This window comes from Centropristis striata, chromosome 20 (genome assembly GCF_030273125.1).
Source record: "Centropristis striata isolate RG_2023a ecotype Rhode Island chromosome 20, C.striata_1.0, whole genome shotgun sequence".
In the NCBI taxonomy this organism is placed as follows: Eukaryota; Metazoa; Chordata; class Actinopteri; order Perciformes; family Serranidae; genus Centropristis; species Centropristis striata.
Genome location: NC_081536.1, coordinates 1404976 through 1426393, shown reverse-complemented (window position 1 = coordinate 1426393; position 21418 = coordinate 1404976). Strand labels below are relative to the sequence as shown.

The following is a 21418-nucleotide window of genomic DNA, read 5'->3' as shown; positions in this document are numbered from 1 at the left end:
GCCGTTCTGACTGTACTGAACTTTACCAGAGAGAAAGATTACAGCGTTTCTTCCTGAGCATTAAAGTTAAATGCTTTGACATCATCTGTCAAATTGGACATGTAAATGTGTTGAATATGCAATTCAGAAGTAAAGGCTTTTATAGAACTCAAACCATATGGTTGCTTTGCCTTCAGATAAATGAAATGCACTGACATAATATGTCAAGTCAGACATTTAGGCTGAATGTGTTGAACACAAGTGAGTGCATTACTAAATACAGACTACAGACTCATAGAACCAAGACTATGATGCTTAGACTATTCTCAACCTTGGGGTCGGGACCCCAATTGGGGTCGCGAGATGATTTCTGGGGGTTGCCAAATCATTTTGGAAGTCAGCATTTCCTTTTTTTGGTAATTTTGTATCTTTTTTTAGTCATTTTGTGTCTTTTTGGTCATTTTGTTTCTTTTTTGGGTCATTTTGTGTCTCTTTTGGTCATTTTGTGGCTTTTTTGATCATTTTGTGGTCAAGTTGTGTCTTTTTTGGTAATTTTGTTTCCTTTTTTTTGGTAATTTTGTATCTTTTTTTAGTCATTTTGTGTCTTTTTTGGTCATTTTGTTTCTTTTTTGGGTCATTTTGTGGCTTTTTTTATCTTTTTGTGGTCAATTTGTGTCTTTTTTTGGTCATTTTGTTTCCCTTTTTTGCTCATTTTGTTTCTTTTTTGGGTGATCTGAACTGTGCATGTGAGATTGTGTTCAGTGAGTGGGGGTCACGGACAACATGCATGTTAAATTGGGGGTCACGACTCAAAAAGGTTGAGAACTACTGGCTTAGACTGCAGATAAATCACAATGATAAAAGGTAGAGACAGAGCACACTTAAGCCGCCCCCATTGACAAGAAGGTGTCTCCAATTATCAATTCTGTCGACTAGCAAACAACACAAAAATGCACTAATGCACTCCAAACAGGGCAAAGAACCCATAACTAAGCTATTAAAATCTGACGATCCTGAAACTCAACAAATTTCTCTGTTCTTGTGGAGAATGTAAAAAGTAATGTTTCTAACGTCAGTTTTAGGCCAACTACATTTCTGTAAGTTAAGCTAAAGCATTTGACGATATGTAACACGTGATGTAGTAGAAAGTGGATCATTCAGAAAACTACATGCAGTATTACGCGCATTAGCCTGCTAACACATAGCTAACATTAGCTCACTAACACATAGCTAAAATTAGCCTTCTAACACATAGCTAACATTAGCTCGCCAACACATAGCTAAAATTAGCCTGCTAACACATAGCTAACATTAGCTCTCTAACACATAGCTAACATTAGCTCGCTAACACATAGCTAACATTAGCTCACTAACATATAGCTAACATTAGCTCACTTACACATAGCTAACATTAACTCGCTAACACATAGCTAACATTAGCTCGCTAACACATAGCTAAAATTAGCCTGCTAACATTAGCTCTCTAACACATAGCTAACATTAGCCTGCTAACACATAGCTAATGTTAGCTCACTAACACATAGCTAACATTAGCCTGCTAACACATAGCTAACATTAGCTCGCCAACACATAGCTAACATTAGCTCACTAACATATAGCTAACATTAGCTCACTAACATATAGCTAACATTAGCTCACGAACACATAGCTAACATTAGCTCGCTAACACATAGCTAACATTAGCTCACTAACAGCCAACTTGTCATTTCCGGTAAACACAGAGTGCTAAAATAATTATATGATATGCTTAAATCTTATAGCTTTAGTCAGAAACAGGTATTTTGTTAGCATTTCAGCCCATTGTTTCTTACTATGAATTTGTGTGGCGACAACATCATTGGGGGCAGGTGATACTGTATCTACTTTTAGCTGCTGCTGCTTTGAATTTTTCCCTTTGTTGCAATTATGATTTTTCAGTTTAGTTTCCCATTGTACTTACACAATTTTTAATGATATGGCATAACTTTAATAATTTATTGCAAATTATTTCACGGACACCCAAGCTATGGCTTGTGGACCCTCGGAGGTCCGGGGACCCCAGTTTGAGAACCGCTGGTTTAGTGCATCAGAAGTGATGTCTTTTATCCTGTTTCCAGTTCACAATAAAGTCTCTTAGAAGAAGCAGAATATTATCAGAGCGATGACTTCTGACTACCTCAAAAAAAGCTAGAAAACTGAGCTAGAAAAAATCTTTTAATAGAAAGAAGGGCTCCAACTCTTTCACTTTCTTTTCCCCTGTCCTCTTTAAACACACAGGAAAGGCTTTATTAGAGTGTTGGACACACACACACACACACACACACACACTCCTGCTCTACATCTCCCCAGCGTCCTGTCCCCCAACCCTTTTATTTCATCTTGGGCAACTACTTTACAACAGTGCTTATAAATGCTCAGTTGAAGGTCATAACCCCTCGCAGGCCCCGACAGGCTCATCAGCCTTCGGATAAACACACAGAGAGAATATCCCACTTGGCTACTCACCCAGACAATGATGGAATCAGACAGCGTGTGTGTGTGTGTGTGTGTATGTGTGTGTGTGTGTACTTGTACTTCCTACATAGTGAGGACCGGAACACGTTTTTAACCAACAGAGTGAGGACATCTTTGCAAAGTGAGGACATTTCGGCCGGTCCTCACTTCTTTAAATGTTCTTCTTTTCTTTTTTGAGATTTCAGACTTTGTTTTAAGGGTTAAAGGTTACATGATAATGATAATTAACTGAAACTGTATTGTGTGGTTACAAAACTAACTAAAATTATAGTGAAAATGTCCTTCGTTTTCCTCTTCGCAACTTTTTTCATACATAATGAAGATGGAATTTACTGTGACCTCTTTAAATCTCCCACCCAACAAATACCCCATTACAAAAAACTACAACTAATAAAAACTAAAGCATTTCAAAAAAATAAATACTAAACTAAAACTAGCAAACTCACTCTAAAAACTCATTAAAACTAACTGGATTTGAAAACAAAAATTCACAACAAAATTAAAACTAAAACTAATGAAAAATCCAAAACTATTATAACCTTGGTAGGGAATTCACTGTTCCAATGAGGGTCCTCACAAAGGCAGAAGTACAAGAATGTGTGTCTGTGTGTGTGTGTGTGTGTGTGTGTGTGTGTGTGTGTGTGTGTGTGTGTGTTCTTGTACTTCCTACATAGTGAGGACCGGAACACGTTTTTAACCAACAGAGTGAGGACATTTTTGCAAAGTGAGGACATTTCGGCCTGTCCTCTCTTCTTTAAAGGCTTTTTTTTGGCCTTGGTAGGGAATTCACTGTTCCAATGAGGGTCCTCACAAAGGCAGAAGTACAAGAATGTGTGTGTGTGTGTGTGTGTGTGTGTGTGTGTGTACTTCCTACATTGTGAGGACCGGAACGCGTTTTTAACCAACAGAGTGAGGACATTTTTGCAAAGTGAGGACATTTCGGCCTGTCCTCTCTTCTTTAAAGGCTTTTTTTTGGCCTTGGTAGGGAATTCACTGTTCCAATTAGGGTCCTCACAAAGGTAGAAGTACAAGAATGTGTGTGTGTGTGTGTGTGTGTGTGTGTGTGTGTGTGTGTGTGTGTCTGAGCTGGAGGGTTATGGAGATAAGGTGTGCTTTATTTAGCCTCATCAACATGACGGAGCCTAAATCGTGACGTCACTGCCGCCTCCGATATGGAATTGGTGTTCTGTTTTTTTTTTTAACAATTTGTCTTTTAATGCAACACAGCCGAAGGCTTACAGATACAGTGATAAATTAAAGTATTAAAATGTGTGTCTACTTGGAGAGTTTTAGCTGTCAAAATGTGTTGAAGAAGTTTGTCTTGTAGACTTCTTGTAGAATAAATTACCCAGCAAATGGACTGTGATGTTGATCGGGGCTTAATGAGCGTCTGTTAACAATGTATCTGTTAGAGACACAAAAAAAAAGACTTATCTTTTTTCTTTTTTTTTTTTGCCTGGCTGCTATCCATTTTTGTTTTGCTTTTCATGTTGGCAGACTAGGAAGATTATACTATTGTTGCACTCAGTCGCTCCGACTAAGAGTGTCAGCTAAACGCCTGAAATGCAAAATGTAAATGCAGAGAGAGGGAATAATATTCTCTCGACAGGGTTGATGCTCTTTTATGCTGATTTGGACGCCGTTCTAACTCGGAGGATATTTCCTTGACATTCATTTGTATTTTCCTTGCATATCAGTTTACCGCGCTATGCATATGGAGGCTCATCATCTTTGGGTGGATTGTTGGAAAAGCTGTCAGTGTGCAGGCCCAGTTCTTGTTCACTGATGATATTTATGATACTGTATTCATGATAACTTGTGTCTGATCTTTTTTTTTTCTCCGTAGGATCTGAAGAAGGTGCTGTCTTTCCCCCCGTACCCTGGGGAGTTTCTGCACCCGGTCGTGTATGCCTGCACGGCGGTCATGTTGCTCTGCCTCTTCGCCTCCATCATCACCTACATCGTGCACCACAGGTAAGAAGAAAGCCTGAACTCCATCCTGTTTAACCCTTTGATGCACAACATGGGTCTAAAGCAGACCTGGGCAATGGGCGGCCCGCGGGCCACATCCGGCCCGTTGCCTGTCCTTTTCCGGCCCGCATGAGGTTACCCAGAAATTAGAAATCAATACAACCGCAGTGCTTTTATTTTGAAGGCGATTTACGTAGGCTATAACTGAGTTACTCCAGGTACCTTCTCAAAAACACCTATTGCTTTTTGCATAAAGTAAATAAATTAACAAGTTAATAAATTCCTTGGTCACCTTGTGAATCCACCGTAAGAAAACAATAGCAAACATTAGCATTAGCACTTGAGCAAACAAGCACTTTTACTATAGTTAAGACAACAAATATAGCCACTAATATATATGAGAGAATAAATAAACTTTAACAAACCTTGTTCTACCGGTTATTTCCTGTCACTACCTTTCAAAATTAAAGCACCTGTTTTACACTGGACGACACCTTTTCAAAACAAAAGCATCACAACATTGTAAAACACCTTGAAAATGTACAAACATGAAAAAACAAGCTCTATAATAAAAAAACACCAATAGGAACCTTGCTAAAGGTCATTTACAGTTGTGTTTAAAATAAATGGAATAGTGATATAGTGATTGGAGTATTTACTACTTTTTACTGCTATATTTGATTTACTCCACATTAACAGTCTCATCATAACATGTATTCTTATCAGTAGCAGCTCAAAACCAGATAATTTACTGTATTTTATAAAGCGATTACATTAATATTGAGCAGAATTTAGTTCAGAGTTTTGGTCCGGCCCCTGCAACCTTCGTGGTATTGGTCATGTGGCCCCTTGGGAAAATTAATTGCCCACCCCTGCCTTAACTCCATACTGTTAAAGTACACAGTTAACCCTCTAAACCGCGAGCAGGTTCAGATTGGCACTGTGGCCTGGTTTTTTTCGCTGCAATATGTTAAGTCCTGCAACAGATCAATCCACGCTAGATGAAAGGGAGGATTCACAAATGTCTTTTGTGCAGTATAGCACAGATATAATGCCATATTCATGTGAGAAAGAAAAATGCAATTTGAGTTTCTTTGATCATTTAAAAAAGAAAAAAGGAGTCTATGTATGTAACATGTTTCAAAGGGCCCACACGTGTTACCAATACTAAGGTAAAAATGGGAACTTACAACCTCTACTTATAACCCTGGTCACTAAATGTGTAAACCATAAATATAAACAGAATGCAAACAATTCAGAATGGAGTGTATACTTTTCAAAAAACTTTTTTTTTTTCAGTTGTAACGGAAGATATACTAGTCAGGCGGCTTAGCCAAATAAAGGGGACACCATAGGTTTCAAGTTTTGGTAGGAGCCACTTCATCAAGATTGTGGATCGGAGATGGCAGCCATATAAAGTCTATGAGAAACTCTATATCTTCCAAGCCAATTAGAAGGTCAATCTTGGTGTCAAAATATACATTTTCTGTGTCAAGGAATCATTTAAAGCTGTTGAGAATATCACTAGATAGTTATTTGATCAAATAGAAATGTTCATTTTCACCCAGACTGGTAGGCCTTCAAGTGCTGCAGCAGGGAATCCTGAGTTGAAAATGAAATCAAGGGAACGCTTTAATCTCATGTCAGATCTCTAGTGATATTCTCAACAGCTTTAAATGATTCCTTGACCCAGAAAATGCATATTTTGACACCAAGATTGACCTTTTAAGTAAATTGGAAGATATATTGGTTCTCATAGACTTTATATGGGTGCCATCTTCGATCCACAATCTTGACGAAGTGGCTCCTACCAAAAATTTAAACCTATAGTGATAGAGAGCACGTGGAAAAAATGTGGTGCTTTTGTCCGGCGTGTCCCCTTTATTCTTAAATCTGGTCCTAGACGCCTGACTATACTGTCTTGGTGTAGTTTTTAATAGAACATGGGGCAGTGGTGGCCTAAAGGTTGGAGATTACCCCTTTTCGAGTACCAGGGCCGGTTTGGAGCCGGTGCCTAACCTGGAACCAGTTCCTCGCATTTCAACTGCCTGAGAACCGGTTCTCTGCAGGAAAACTGGTTCCACAGCGGCACAAACTCTTTGCTGGTCTTGAACCATGAACCACTTATGTCAGGGGCTGGGGGCCGAGCTATGTGTTAGCGAGCTAATGTTAGCTATGTGTTAGCAGGCTAATGTTAGCTATGTGTAAGCAGGCTAATGTTAGCTATGTGTTAGCAAGCTAAGGTTAGCTATGTGTTAGCAAGACCAAATAAAACCTGCATCATTCATTTTATTTTATTTGTTTACCTGAATTGCTAACGCCACTACGTGTTACCCACTTTAACATCTCACGTTCAGTGTTAATAAAAGCGTAATCGGCGTCCTGACGAGCAGAACAAACGTGGGTAACACTTTACAATAACCATCTAAGTTATGTTTATAGATGGTTAATAAACCAAATATTAACCATTTACAAAGTACTACAATTAGGTCTACATATTTAATCTTTATAGATGTGTTTTTTTTCAACCATTTTCTTAAAAATATATAACTAATTTGGAAATCATTAACAAATGCTTAAAATAGCGTTTAAAATGTTATGAGTGCAACTATAAATCATTAATAAAAAGTCCATTGATGAACATTATTAATTAGAATTGAATTGTGTATTAATGGTAAAGTAACTATTAACTTACATTGTTAAACTATCCATTTGCCATTTATAAATGATGATTTAACATTAATAAACTATCTATTTACCTTTATAAATGATGGTTATTGTAAAGTGTTACCCAAACGTGTTGTACCAGTCGTGTTTATGGAGGAAAAAACACAAATATTGCAAGAAAACTTCCCTTTTTTAATCTTCTCATAAACATTACAAGTGCTATACTACAGTGGTTTCAGAGTAACACACTTCTCATTGTTGATTTTTAGTTGATACTACTGAAGATGCATAAAAAGATTGTTTTAACCAAGTGGCAACCATTGAAGCCAATGCAGAAGTGCCATAAACCTCCATTCTTTCTAATGCAGAAGCAGAATTGTATAGAAGTCTATAGATGAGAAAATGACTGTACTTCTCACTTGATTCATAAACTCAGTAAATATTTTCCTGATGAGATTTTGGTCTCAATTGCTAGTTTCACGCTTCTTCAATACAGCATTTTTTTTTTTTTTTTAATTGGACGCCAATGTAGGCTCACAAAGCAAGGAGCAACATTTGTAAAGAGACGATGTAATCTGCCATTGCTGTTATTATATTCGTGTTATCATATATTAATGTGGCTCTCGAGCCCGTGGAAAAGCAAACAGGTTCTGAGACATTTGCAAATTGGGCCAACTGGGAACCAGCACCAGCAGAAGAACGAGGTTAGCGTTTGGTTGAAAAGTGAGTTTGTGACTGAAAGATCTTTGGTTTAGTTCCCGTGCCGACAGGATAAAGGATAAATCTGTGTGGGGAAAGAGAAAGACCCTCTCTCTCTCTGCTGAGACGCTCTGGAGTATAAAGCTCTTAACAGCCAACTGCTCCAGTGGAGCCAGCAGATGTACTGGTTGTACTGGGCAGCTTCCAGGAATCTGGGTTGTACAAACTGTCTTGTCCTGTCCTCTCGGCTCTGTGTAAACAGTCTGCAGATCAGAGGATGTGAATGTCTAATTCATGGCTTCCCAGTTGCACTACAGAGCTCAGAATTTAAAGTCTTTCTGCAGGATCTGCTTTGTGCAAAAGCTTAATTTTTTGGAGAAGTTTGACACAAGATACACTACTGGTCAAAAGTTTTAGAACACACCAACTTTTCCAGTCCTGATGATATACCAAGTAAAACTGGAGACAAGGTAAAAAATATTTTGTATAAAATGATAGAACTGGATGGAACCCTCCTATATGTTATATTTGCAACCTTTGTTCACATTTGCAACATTTGAAATTCCTTATTGAGCATGATAGTGTTTTGAAAGTTAAAAAAAAGATTATAAATCACATTTTATGTTGGACTAAAGGACTAAAAAAGACACAAAATGACTAAAAATAGACACAACAAAAGACATAAAATGACTTACAAAGACACAAAATGACCAAAATTGTTACACTAAACACACAAGACACAAATAAAATAGAGCCACACAAGATCAAGATCCCATTCATGTTGGTTTTTCTTTGTTTCTTTTTGATTCAAAATATTGAAGTCAGAAAAAAATATACCAACATGGCATTTAAACATTTTTAAGTGGTGTATACAGGCAGGATGGAAAGGATTCAAAAATAGACAAAATAGCCCATAAAGACTCCATGGAGTTAATCAAGTAAGCAGCACCACATTATTAAATCGGTTTATTATACAGACAACAGTTTCTGGTTATGATGAACGGTGTAATTCTTCTTGAGAAAACATGCCTTTAACCCCGCTGGTGGGTTGTGTGGTCACGAGGTTAAATTTTCTGCACTTTCGATTAAAAAATCACAGCCATTAGCTTCATTTCTGCCACTGGAGCTGCAGTGACTCTGGTGTAATCCTTCACCTTTCTCTCCCTTCATGGTTCACAGTTTGTTCTTGAGTCCTCTGCCTCTGATCCTGTGGCGAGTGTGAGTCAGATGCTTTAGGCTGGCGTAAAGCACTGCAGCCTGTCTGACTAAGAGGATCTAAAACACATACACAAGCCTATATGAGTGTGTGTGTGTGTGTGTTTTTCAGAAAATCACAGCAGAAATATATGCTTCTAATGGATTTCTTAGGGGCATTTACTTCTATTATTCCATATGGGGATGAAGATAGAGAACGTGTCGTGTGGTTTTGTGCTGTGGCATCTGTCTGATCTTCTTCTGGGAGCTTCATCTGTTATTATTAAGCGGGGGGGGGGGGTCTGACTGGCGTATTATTTCAGCACGCCAATTCATCATCCCTTTTTCTTGTAAAGCATCAGTCACTTAATCATGTCTGTGGCATTAATCTGGTATTATTGTAATAGCTCTCCATCCATTTTAATATTAAAGGGAAGAGGAAATGTCTCCAATGTCATATTTTCCCCCAAAAATATTGTTTTATTAATAGAATAACGCAGTTAACCCTCTATGGCAGTAGTTCTCAACCTTTTTGAGTCGCGACAAGTCCCAATTTAACATGCGTGTTGTCCGTGACCCCCACTCACTGAACACAATCTCACACGCACAGTTCAGATCACCAAAAAAGAAACAAAATGACCAAAAAACACACGAATGGACCACAAAATGATTAAAAAATGACACAAATTAGGCAAAAAAGACACAAAATGTCCAGAAAAGACACAAAATGACCAAAAAAAGACACAAATTGACCAAAGAAAAGACACAAATTGAGCAAAAAAGACACAAAATGACCCAAAAAGAAACAAAATTACCAAAAAAAGACACAAAATGACAAAAAAAGACACAAAATGTCCAAAAAAAAGAAACAAAATGACAAAAAAAGACACAAATTGACCACAAAATGATCAAAAAAAGACACAACATGACCTAAAAAGAAACAAAATGACCAAAAAAGACACAAAATTACAAAAAAAGACACAAAATTACAAAAAAAAAACCCACAATGACCAAAAAGACTAAAACACATGACCCCAATTGGGGTCCCGACCCCAAGGTTGAGAATAGCTGCTCTATGGTACAGTGTTTCCCTCAGGCAACATACCCATTTTTAGCCTGTCAAATTTCTACAATGCATGTTTTTGAGTGATGCGATACTTTAAAAAAGAGGGAAGAGTATAGGGAACCAATAGCAATGCTTTAATTTGTCACATGACCTCCAGACGGCCATATTGGCCATATTGAAAGCCTATTTTGCAGATTTTTCCAAAGGAAACATCTTTGCCATTTTGTGCAAAAAAAACCCTCAAAACGTCATTTCCTGGCCAGTTTCCTTAATCATGTCTGTGGCATTAATCTGGTATTATTGTAATAGCTCTCCATCCATTTTAATATTAAAGGGAAGAGGAAATGTCTCCAATGTCATATTTTCCTCCAAAAATATTGTTTTATTAATAGAATAACGCAGTTAACCCTCTATGGTACAGTGTTTCCCTCAGGCAACATCCCCATTTTTGGCCTGTCAAATTTCTACAATGCATGTTTTTGAGTGATGCGATACTTTAAAAAAGAGGGAAGAGTATAGGGCAGCTATTCTCAACCTTGGGGTCGGGACCCCAATTGGGGTCGCGAGATGATTTCTGGGGGTCTCCAAATCATTTTGGAAGTCAGCTCTGTCTCCACTGTGTTAAAGTGTTCATGTGTTAATGTCTTTTTGGTCACTTAATGTCTTTTTTTTGGTCATTTTGTGTCTTTTTTTTGGTCATTTTGTGTCTTTTTTTGATCATTTTGTTTCCTTTTTTGGTAATTTTGTGTCTTTTTTTTAGTCATTTTGTGTCTTTTTTGGTAATTTTGTTTCTTTTTGGGGTAATTTTGTGTCTTTTTTTGGTCATTTTGTGTCTTTTTTGGATCATTTTGTTTCCTTTTTTGGTCATTTTGTGTCTTTTTTTAGTAATTTTGTGTCTTTTTTGGTAATTTTGTCTCTTTTTGGGGTCATTTTGTGTCTTTTTTGATCATTTTGTCTCTTTTTGGGGTCATTTTGTGTCTTTTTTGATCATTTTGTGTCTTTTTTGATCATTTTGTGTCTTTTTTGGTCATTTTGTGTCTTTTTTTGGTCATTTTGTGTCTTTTTTGGATCATTTTGTTTCCTTTTTTTGGTCATTTTGTGTCTTTTTTGGTCATTTTGTGTCTTTTTTGGATCATTTTGTTTCCTTTTTTTGGTCATTTTGTGTCTTTTTTTAGTCATTTTGTGTCTTATTTGGTCATTTTGTGTCTTTTTTTGGTCATTTTGTTTCTTTTTTGGGTGATCTGAACTGTGCGTGTGAGATTGTGTTCAGTGAGCGGGGGTCGCGGACAACATGCATGTTAAATTGGGGGTCGCGACTCAAAAAGGTTGAGAACTACTGGTATAGGGAACCAATAGCAATGCTTTAATTTGTCACATGACCTCCAGGCGGCCATATTGAAAGCCTATTTTGCAGATTTTTCCAAAGGAAACATCTTTGCCATTTTGCGCAAAAAAAACCCCTCAAAACGTAATTTCCTGGCCCTTTTCCATTTGGAAAAAATATATTCCTACTAATAGGTGAATAAACCTTCATTTTTGATAGTTTCATACACTTAGACTGTTCAAGACATTCATTCCAATGGGTCGTTTCTTCAATGGTACAATGTTTCCTACAGGCAACATTCAGACAAGAAACCAGTTAAAAAAGTTCCTTTTATAATGTTTTTAAATTCAAAATGTTATATATTGTACCCTGTTGAAGCTACTGAATCTTTTACACATGTTTATTAAATAAATGATGTTAAAATTACTTTTAAAAACGTTCTTTTTCTCTTGTGCACCTTTATGGTACAATGTTGCCTACGGACAAAAGAAATAAAGAATTATAAAATGTCTTCAAATTATGTTTATTTAGTCTATTTTAAGACAAACAAAACACTCCAAACATTTTTTCCTAACTCCATCATAATGCGTACCATAGAGCAGCTATTCTCAACCTTGGGGTCGGGACCCCAATTGGGGTCGCGAGATGTTTTCTGGGGGTCGCCAAATCATTTTGGAAGTCAGCTCTGTCTCCACTGTGTTAAAGTGTTCATGTGTTTTAGTCTTTTTGGTCACTTAATGTATTTTTTTTGTTCATTTTGTGTCTTTTTAGGTAATTTTATGTCTTTTTTTGATCATTTTGTGGTCAATTTGTGTCTTTTTTGGTCATTTTGTTTCCTTTTTTTGGTCATTTTGTGTCTTTTTTTTGTCATTTTGTGTCTTTTTTGGTCATTTTGTTTCTTTTTGGGGTCATTTTGTGTCTTTTTTTGGCATTTTGTGTCTTTTTTGATCATTTTGTGTCTTTTTTGGTCATTTTGTGTCTTTTTTGGATCATTTTTGTTTCCTTTTTTTGGTCATTTTGTTTCCTTTTTTTGGTCATTCTGTGTCTTTTTTTGGTCCTTTTGTGTCTCTTTTGGTCATTTTGTGTCTTTTTTGGTCATTTTGTGTCTTTTTTGGTCATTTTGTGTCTCTTTTGGTCATTTTGTGTCTTTTTTTGGTCATTTTGTGTCTCTTTTGGTTATTTTGTGTCTTTTTTTGGTCATTTTGTGTCTTTTTTGGTCATTTTGTGTCTTTTTTGGGTGATCTGAACTGTGCGTGTGAGATTGTGTTCAGTGAGCGGGGGTCACGGACAACATGCATGTTAAATTGGGGGTCGCGACTCAAAAAGGTTGAGAACTACTGCCATAGAGGGTTAATGGATCATTTCTCTGACAGATATATTTGGTTTTATTTATGTTTTTATGTCCTGACTGTGACTAAAGGGTGCGTCCTGCTGCAGTCAGACAGTGATGACAGCATCTGGAGCTCCAAACAGCAGCGAGCATCACTTACTGTCGTCTGGCTCCAGTATTGACTGAAGGAACAACTGAAAACTGCAACTCAGACAGGAGCAATTTCAAAATTGCACAAGATTGAGATTTGTGATTTAAGTGAAATGTAAACAGTTTCCAAATAGCGCTGCTGCACGGTATTCTGACGCTTTGTACCGGATCAGTGTCAAAGAAAACACACAACCATGATCAACAGACATATTCATAGGAATGAATGAAGTGGGGGAAAAAAATCTTAATCATGACATTTCTTTCATAAAATGGTAGTAAGAGACAGCTGGATTTGTGAAGGAAAAACACAGATATTTCAAAAAATCTTTCTTTTTTAAGTATTTTTAAAACATTATAAGTGCTATACTACATTGATACTACTGAAGATGCATAAAAATATTTTTTTAATCAAGCGGCATCCATTGAAGCCAATGCAAAAGTGCCATAAACCTCCATTCATTCTTACCTTCAGCAAAAGTCCAATTGTATAGAAGAAATTTGTATTTACAGACATATTAACAGGAACGAAGTGCTCAAAAATCTTAATCATGACATTTCTTTCATAAAATGGTAGTAAGAGACAGGAGAATTTATGGAGGAAAAACACAAATATTCCAAAAAAATGTTTTATTTTAAATCTTTTTAAAACATTATAAGTGTTATACTACAGTGGTTTCAAAGTAACACACTTCTCATTGTAGATTTTTAGTTAATAAGATGCATAAAAAGATTGTTTTAACCATTGAAGCCAATGCAGAAGTGCCATAAACCTCCATTCTTTCTAATGCAGAAGCAGAAGTCCAATTGCATAGAAGTCTATGAGAAAATGACTGTACTTCTCACTGGATTTATAAGCTCAGTAAATATTTTCCTGGTGGTTGCAGAGTAACACATTTCTCATTGTTGATTTTTAGTAACCGAAGATACATAAAAAGATTTTTTAACCAAGAAGCAACCATTGAAGCCCTCTAATGGTCAGCAGAAGTCCAATTGTATAGAAGTCTATGAGAAAATTACTGTACTTCCCACTTGATTTATAAGCTCAGTAAACATTTTCCTAATGAGATTTTGGTCAAAATCGCTAGTTTCACACTTCTTCAATACAGCATGATGATATATTTTTTTATTTGAGGCCCATTTGGAGTAAAATGGAGTCGCTACCAAATCTCACTGGTGCATTTAAATAGGCTGTGTTTTTGTTTTTGAAATTTGACACTATCACAGTGTTTTTTCAGTTTATGAAGACATTTTTGTCTCCTAAATATGTCTTGTTCAGTGGTTGGTGGTACTAAAAGGCACTCTCAGGAATTGGATCTTCCCCGTACATGAGTTTTGTTTTCAGCCTTGTCTTATCGCCACCTAAAATTAGCATCCCAATTAATATTACAGTTAACATGAATCACATTGCTAACCAAGTTAGCGTTAGCTGATTACTTAGCATCCTCCTCAGCTTCACCCTGTTGTCCATATTTGGCCACTTTTGGCTCCAAAAAAACAAGATTGCAACAGCCAAAATGCCAAACTTTTAAGATTTTTAAGATATTTTTTGGACGAAAACACACTAAAGTACACTGTAAAAAATGTTTGTAGAAATTACAGTAAAACACTGTCAAATTATATCAGAAATAGGGCGTGAAATTAAAAATGTAATATCACCGTAGTAGGCACTTTTAATTACCGTAAATCAAAGAATAGCACAAAACTTTTACTTTTTTCTGTCATAAACTTGAGAAAACACAGTTTTGCTGTAAAAAATATTAGATTTTTCATTTAAAATGAATGGAGAAATACCATAACGTCACAAGGACATAACTACCCCAAAAATAATAGCAGACTAAAGGACCTAACAAAGGACCTAAAATGACCAAAAGAGTCACAAAACGACCAAAGAAAGAGACAGAAAACGACCAAAAGAGACTCAAAACCATCAAAAAAGACAAAAAATGACCAAAAGAGACACAAAACTATCTAAAAAGACACAAAATTACAAAAAAAAAGACACAATAGGGATAAAATGGCAAGTGATTTTTCAGTCTAAATGACAGATTTAGCTGATATTTACATTTAAAGTTACAGTAGAAAACCCACTCACTGTATTTTTTACGGTTAAGTTCTGGCAACCACAGCTGCCGGTATTTTACCGTAAATTAAACAGAATATTTTTTACAGTGTACAGTGAGCATCAGATTTGTCCTCTGCATTCAACCCATCCTTTACACACCAGTGAACACACCATGCTAAGGAGCAGTGGGCAGCAGATTCCTGCACCCAGGGAGCAGTGAACAGTCTATAGTTTTAACAGGCATTTAACTAGACGTGTAAGCATATTTCACAACTGAGGCACAAAACTATACATGCTTGCATTTTACCTTGCATCCCATTACATATATTCATATTGGAATCAGGCTTTTCATGGGGGAAAACACATGTATGATGCAATGATGGCTTGTACAACAATATGGTATTTCTCCATTAATTTTACATGAAAATATTATATTTTTTACAGTAAAACCGTGTGTTTTCTACAGTTTTTTTTAAAGGTTTTGTACTATTCCTTGATTTACGGTAATTAAAAGTTCCTGTTCTACTCTGGTGATATGCAATTTTTAATTTAACGTCGTATTTCTCGTGCAATTTGACTGTGTTTTACTGTAATTTTTACAAACACTTTTACAATGCACCTTAAGAAAATGTAAACAATTCCTCCATAAATGCATCAATAATAATAATAATAATACATTAATATATTTTAAATATATAGAACAATCTGAGCGGGTCCATTCTGCATAACGAGTACTTTTACTTTTGATACTTTAAGTACATTTTGATGCTGATTCTTTTGTACTTTTACTTCAGTAAGTTTGAATACAGGACTTTTACTTGTAGTGGAGTAATTTCACAGTGTTTATTAGTACTTTTACTGATACATGCTTGCATTTTACCTTGCATCCCAATACATATATTCATATTGGAATCAGGCTTTTAATGGGGGAAAACACATGTATGATGCAATGATGCCTTCTTTTCAGCTTTGCAAAATATTACTTTCAGAGAATGTTTGCATGCACATTAATATCCTGGCCCTAACCTGGTTTTGTTCATTCATGGAACATGGATTTTCATATGCAACAGGATCCTAATTTCTTTTGGAGCACATCCTGGTTTCTCAAAAAAAACTGGCTGAGGGTAACTGATGCTAGCGGCTAACTGATGCTAGCTGATGCTAATGACGTTTATCCAAGTTTCTGAAACCAGGATAAGGTGTTTACGGGCGTAAAGCTTAACGGCAGAATATGATGCATGCGCGCATTTAAGTGCACTCATTCATCACAAAAATATTTTTATTTTAAATCTTTTTATAAACATTGTAAGTGCTGTACTACAGCGGTTGCAAAGAAACACATTTCTCATTGTTGATTTTTAGTTACCGAAGATACATAAAAAGATTTTTTAACCAAGCAGCAACCATCGAATGTCTCTAATGGTCAGCAGAAGTCCAATTGTATAGAAGTCTATGATAAAATTATTGTGCTTCTCACGCTTGCATTTTACCTTGCATCCATTGCATATATTCATATTGGAATCAGGCTTTTCATGGGGGAAAAAAACACATGTATGATGCAATGATGCCTTCTTTTCAGCTTTGCAAAATATTACTTTCAGAGTATGTTTGCATGCACATTAATATCCTGGTTTTGTTCATTCATGGAACATGGATTTTCATATGCAACAGGATCCTAATTTCTTTTGGAGCACATCCTGGTTTCTCAAAAAAAAAACTGGCTGAGGGTTTATCCAAGTTTCTGAAACCAGGATAAGGTGTTTACGGGCGTAAAGCTTAACGGCAGAATATGATGCATGCGCGCATTTAAGTGCACTCATTCATCACAAAAATATTTTTATTTTAAATCTTTTTATAAACATTATAAGTGCTGTACTACAGCGGTTGCAAAGAAACACATTTCTCATTGTTGATTTTTAGTTACCGAAGTTACATAAAAAGATTTTTTAACCAAGCAGCAACCATTGAAGCTCTCTAATGGTCAGCAGAAGTCCAATTGTATAGAAGTCTATGAGAAAATTATTGTACTTCTCACGCTTGCATTTTACCTTGCATCCCATTACATATATTCATATTGGAATCAGGCTTTTCAGGGGGGAAAACACATGTCTGATGCAATGATGGCTTTGCAAAATATTACTTCCAGAGTATGTTTGCATGCACATTAATATCCTGGCCCTAACCTGGTTTTGTTAATTCATGCAACATGGATTTTCATATGCAACAGGATCCTAATTTCTTTTGGAGCACATCCTGGTTTCTCAAAAAAAACTGGCTGAGGGTTTATCCAAGTTTCTGAAACCAGGATAAGGTGTTTACGGGCGTAAAGCTTAACGGCAGAATATGATGCATGCGCGCATTTAAGTGCACTCATTCATCACAAAGTGCCTTTCAGAGCAAAAAGACATTAATTCCAGTCTAAAGTAGAGAGAGAGAGAGAGAAAAAAGCTCATATTTAAGATATGAAGCCGGAGCTTTTGTGGTGTCTGTCACACACAGGGGAGGGTTAGAGGGCTTTTCTTTCAACGGCGCTCACATTAACAAAATCCAACACCTCCTCGTCCTCCACGCCTCCCTCCAGGCACTCCCCAGCACTAAAACACATCTCTGTTTAGTAACACTTTAGTTATGTAGTATCACTCCAGCTGACTGACAGGATCCGAGCTGTGAAGCGTCGGGACGGCGTGTTAAATGGGCAGAATGCGAGGGAGGCTGAGCGAGGACAGGCGCAGTAGATGGTGCATGTTTCAGTTTGTCACTTTCTCATTTCAGCTCACACACACACACACACACACACACACACACACACACAGACACACACATGCATAAACAAATGCATAGAGCATGTGCTGTTGGTTGTTTCTCTGCCAGCAGGATAAGCCAGGACAGAATGTGATCTGTGATTATGGCTGCAGTGCTGATGTGAGATGTATGATTCTACCGTCACTTTGAACCAAAATCCTTTGAACCCAATTGGCACCATTTGTGTGAAGTATTCCCAGGAGTTAAAACTCGATCAAAAATAGTGGAATCAGAAGAGCTTTTTGTCTTTCCAAGTGGTCATCGATGTTCAATGAGGATAAATGTCCATAAAAAACACTGAGAATTCATGTTAAAAAGACATTTCTTCACATCACAAGCAGTTATTTAACTAAATGGCTTTTTCTTCTGTAGTTTTTTTTTATTGCACACTGCAAAAAAAGGAAAAGTTGGGTGAAATCAAAATTTCAAGGCAACAAACTTCGATAAAATTTTAAGTTGGACAATTAAACTAAATATTTTAAGTTTTGTTTTTTCTGAATTCAGATTTTTGTCAACATAACTGTAAGTTGTACTAACTTATAATTTAACATTGTAATAACTTTTAATCCTTACTTCTGCTAACTTCTGCAATGTGCTGAATTGGTACGATTGTAACGCTGCTATGAAATGTCAGCTAATGTTGTGACCACAATTTTGAGTTAGCATTGATACGCTAATGGCTACTCTTGTAGCTGTAACAAGGAGCGCCGCTAGCATCAGTTAGCCGCTCGCATCAATTAGCCGCTAGCGTCAATTAGCCGCTAGCGACAGTTAGCCGCTAAATTTAAATGTAAATATCAGCAAAAACGTAAGGGTAATTGTGTCCTTATGACAATATGGTATTTCTCCATTAATTTTACATGAAAATGTTATATTTTTACAGTAAAACCGTGTGTTTTCTACAGTTTTTCAAAGGTTTTGTACTATTCCTTGATTTACGGTAATTAAAAGTTTCTACTGTGGTGATATGCAATTTTTAATTTTACGCCGTAATTCTCATGCAATTTGACTGTGTTTTACTGTAATTTCTACAAACACTTTTTACAGTGTACCTTAAGAAAATGTAAACACTTCTTACGTAAATGCATCAATAATAATAATACATTAATATATTTGGAAAAATCTGAGTGGGTCCATTCTGAATATCAAGTTCTTTTACTTTTTATACTTAAAGTACATTTTGATGCTGATTCTTTTGTACTTTTACTTCAGTAAGTTTTGAATACAGGACTTTTACTTGTAGTGGAGTCATTTCACAGTGTGGTATTAGTACTTTTACTGAAGTAAGAGATCTGAATACTTCCTCTACCACTGCATAGGTTAAAAAAAATACAGGTTCAAATATTGCCCACTGCTAACAGACTCCTGTTAGCATTGCAGCCAAAGCAATGTGGGATTTTTTTAGTAAACAATCAAAATTACTTGTAATTAATCCCATAAGAAGAAGTAATGCAATAGGAATGTTTTTCTTTCTCTTTTTTTCACATTGTCCATACATTATCTGTGACCCAGTCCCAGATAAGCGGATAAAAATGGATGTATAGATGGATTATAAATACATTTTGTGGCAGTAATAAGGATAAGCCTGCACCATAACACTAAATGCTAGACGGACAATGTTAACAGCTTGCTCGTGAACACAGTGGAGTAATTAGAAACTAAATATACAGTCATGGAAAAAATGATTATTATTATTAGACCATTTCCATGGTTTTCTTGGTCAAAATCATTATCAAGAAACCATGAAAATGGTCTAAAAATATCTGGATATCAGCTCTTAAATTAAACTCTTATGACCTATTTTTGTTGTTATCATTATATTTGTCCAAACAAATGTACCCTTAGTTGTACCAGGCATTAAAATAAATTAGACATTGAAGAAAACAAGGGTGGTCTAATGTTTTTTTCCATGACTGTATTTTCATCAGGAGTTGGTGGAGACCAAAACTGAGCTAAAAATGTTGTCAACTGGGCTGAAACAGAACTGCGAATCAATGTAAATTTGCTGTATTGAAGTGGCTTTTACTGCTTTTATAATTGATGTCCTTGCCATCTATATAACATTATATATAACATTATTGACACGTTGCCGTGGATACGCACTGTTCTGCTTCTCTCCTGGTGACGGCTCGCCTTGTTAGTGACCTGTCAATCAAAGGTAGCCCCGCCCCAAATCATACGATTCTTTATCTTCTATTTTCTTCTAAATGGGGCCATTATTTAAACATCAAATTGTCTTGAATAAGATGTTTTACTAGTGATTGAGACCATAGTGTTGTCCTAAAAAAATATTTCTGAGGTCATAAATCAAGTGAGAAGTTTTCTCATTTTGCATTGAAATGAATGGACATAAATGTTTTTGCAGCCAAACTTAGCGCCCCCTGCTGGAATTTTGGGTAGAATGCAGCTTGAGGCACTTCCTGGTTGGCCTCCCTGCTCAGACCAGGAGGTTGCCGCCTGTTCACAACTACACTGTAAAAAAAAATCTGTTTAATTTACGGTAAAATACCGGCAGCAGTGGTTGCCAGAACTTCTCCGTAAGAAATACAGTGAGCGTATGTAAATGTAAATATCAGCAAAAAAACTGTAATTTATACTGAATAATCCCATTACTTTCAGGATAATTGTGTCATCGTGGTATTTCTCCATTCATTTTACATGAAAATTGTTTATTTTTACAGCACAACTTTGTGTTTTCTACAGTTTATGACAGTAGAATTTAAAGTTTTATGCTATTCTTTGATTTACAGTAATTAAAAGTATCTACTACGGTGATGTACAATGTTCAATTTTACGACCTATTTCTGATGCAATTTGACATTTGTGTTTTACTGTAATTTCTACAAACATTTTTTACAGTGTAGGGATGGGAAAAATTAAATCGATGATGGATTAATGGCCGTTAAGAGTTGATTACCTGGAATTTTAATCGATCTATGTATTCTCTAATTTTAATTGTATCTATGACTGTTCATCAGAACTCACTGAACTGAAACACGGCCGAGCGTTCAGTACATCAATAATCCAGCTTGCTCCCTTTTTCTCCATCATAATTAGCATGAAACCACTTCCATTTCCCCATTTAACAGCTACACTACCTGTGGTTTATGGGACTTATCAGCATGTTTGGAACGTGTCTTCCACCAATGAAACGGCTTGGCTGAAGCCACTCATTGTATAATGTGTCATATTATACCGTCCATGGCTTTATGAGGCCTTAGCGTTGGCTCAGCATGATGCAGAGAGAGGACGGTTTCATCCCCCAACCCTCCTTACCTTCAGGGGGGATGGGGGATGTGGAGGGTTGCCAGGTTAATGTACTTGACCCAATGAAAGCCCAGAGCAGAGCCTATGAAAACCCCCTTCCAGGGAGGCCAGGAGCCGGCCTGATTTATGGCCTCTTTGCTGGATGGAGTTCAGTACTTGGAGCGCGGCAGCAGCAGCTTTAACTCCCCCTCCCCTCTTCCACGGCCCCAGACACGCCTCGTAGCTCACTGCCGAGCCACCGCTTCATCTACAGTTGGCTCACGTGCAGCCGGGGCTCCGCTCCTCCATTTTGGGGAGTGGAGATTTCCAGCACAAGGTTATATAATTTCAAATGGTGACAGTGACTGGATGGATAAAAAAATAAAAAAAAGGGAGGGAGGGAGCCGGCTGACA

General features: G+C 36.7%; 1 protein-coding gene across 1 annotated transcript in view; it reads left to right on the top strand.

Moving 5' to 3' along the window:
• The window catches only part of LOC131993242 (adhesion G protein-coupled receptor A3), a 436008-nt gene that overhangs the window by 350567 nt on the left and 64023 nt on the right, over positions 1–21418 (top strand). The window contains exon 15 of the mRNA XM_059359047.1: positions 4340–4467. Coding sequence (XP_059215030.1) covers positions 4340–4467 — 128 coding nt within the window. The remainder of the gene's footprint in view (positions 1–4339; positions 4468–21418) is intronic.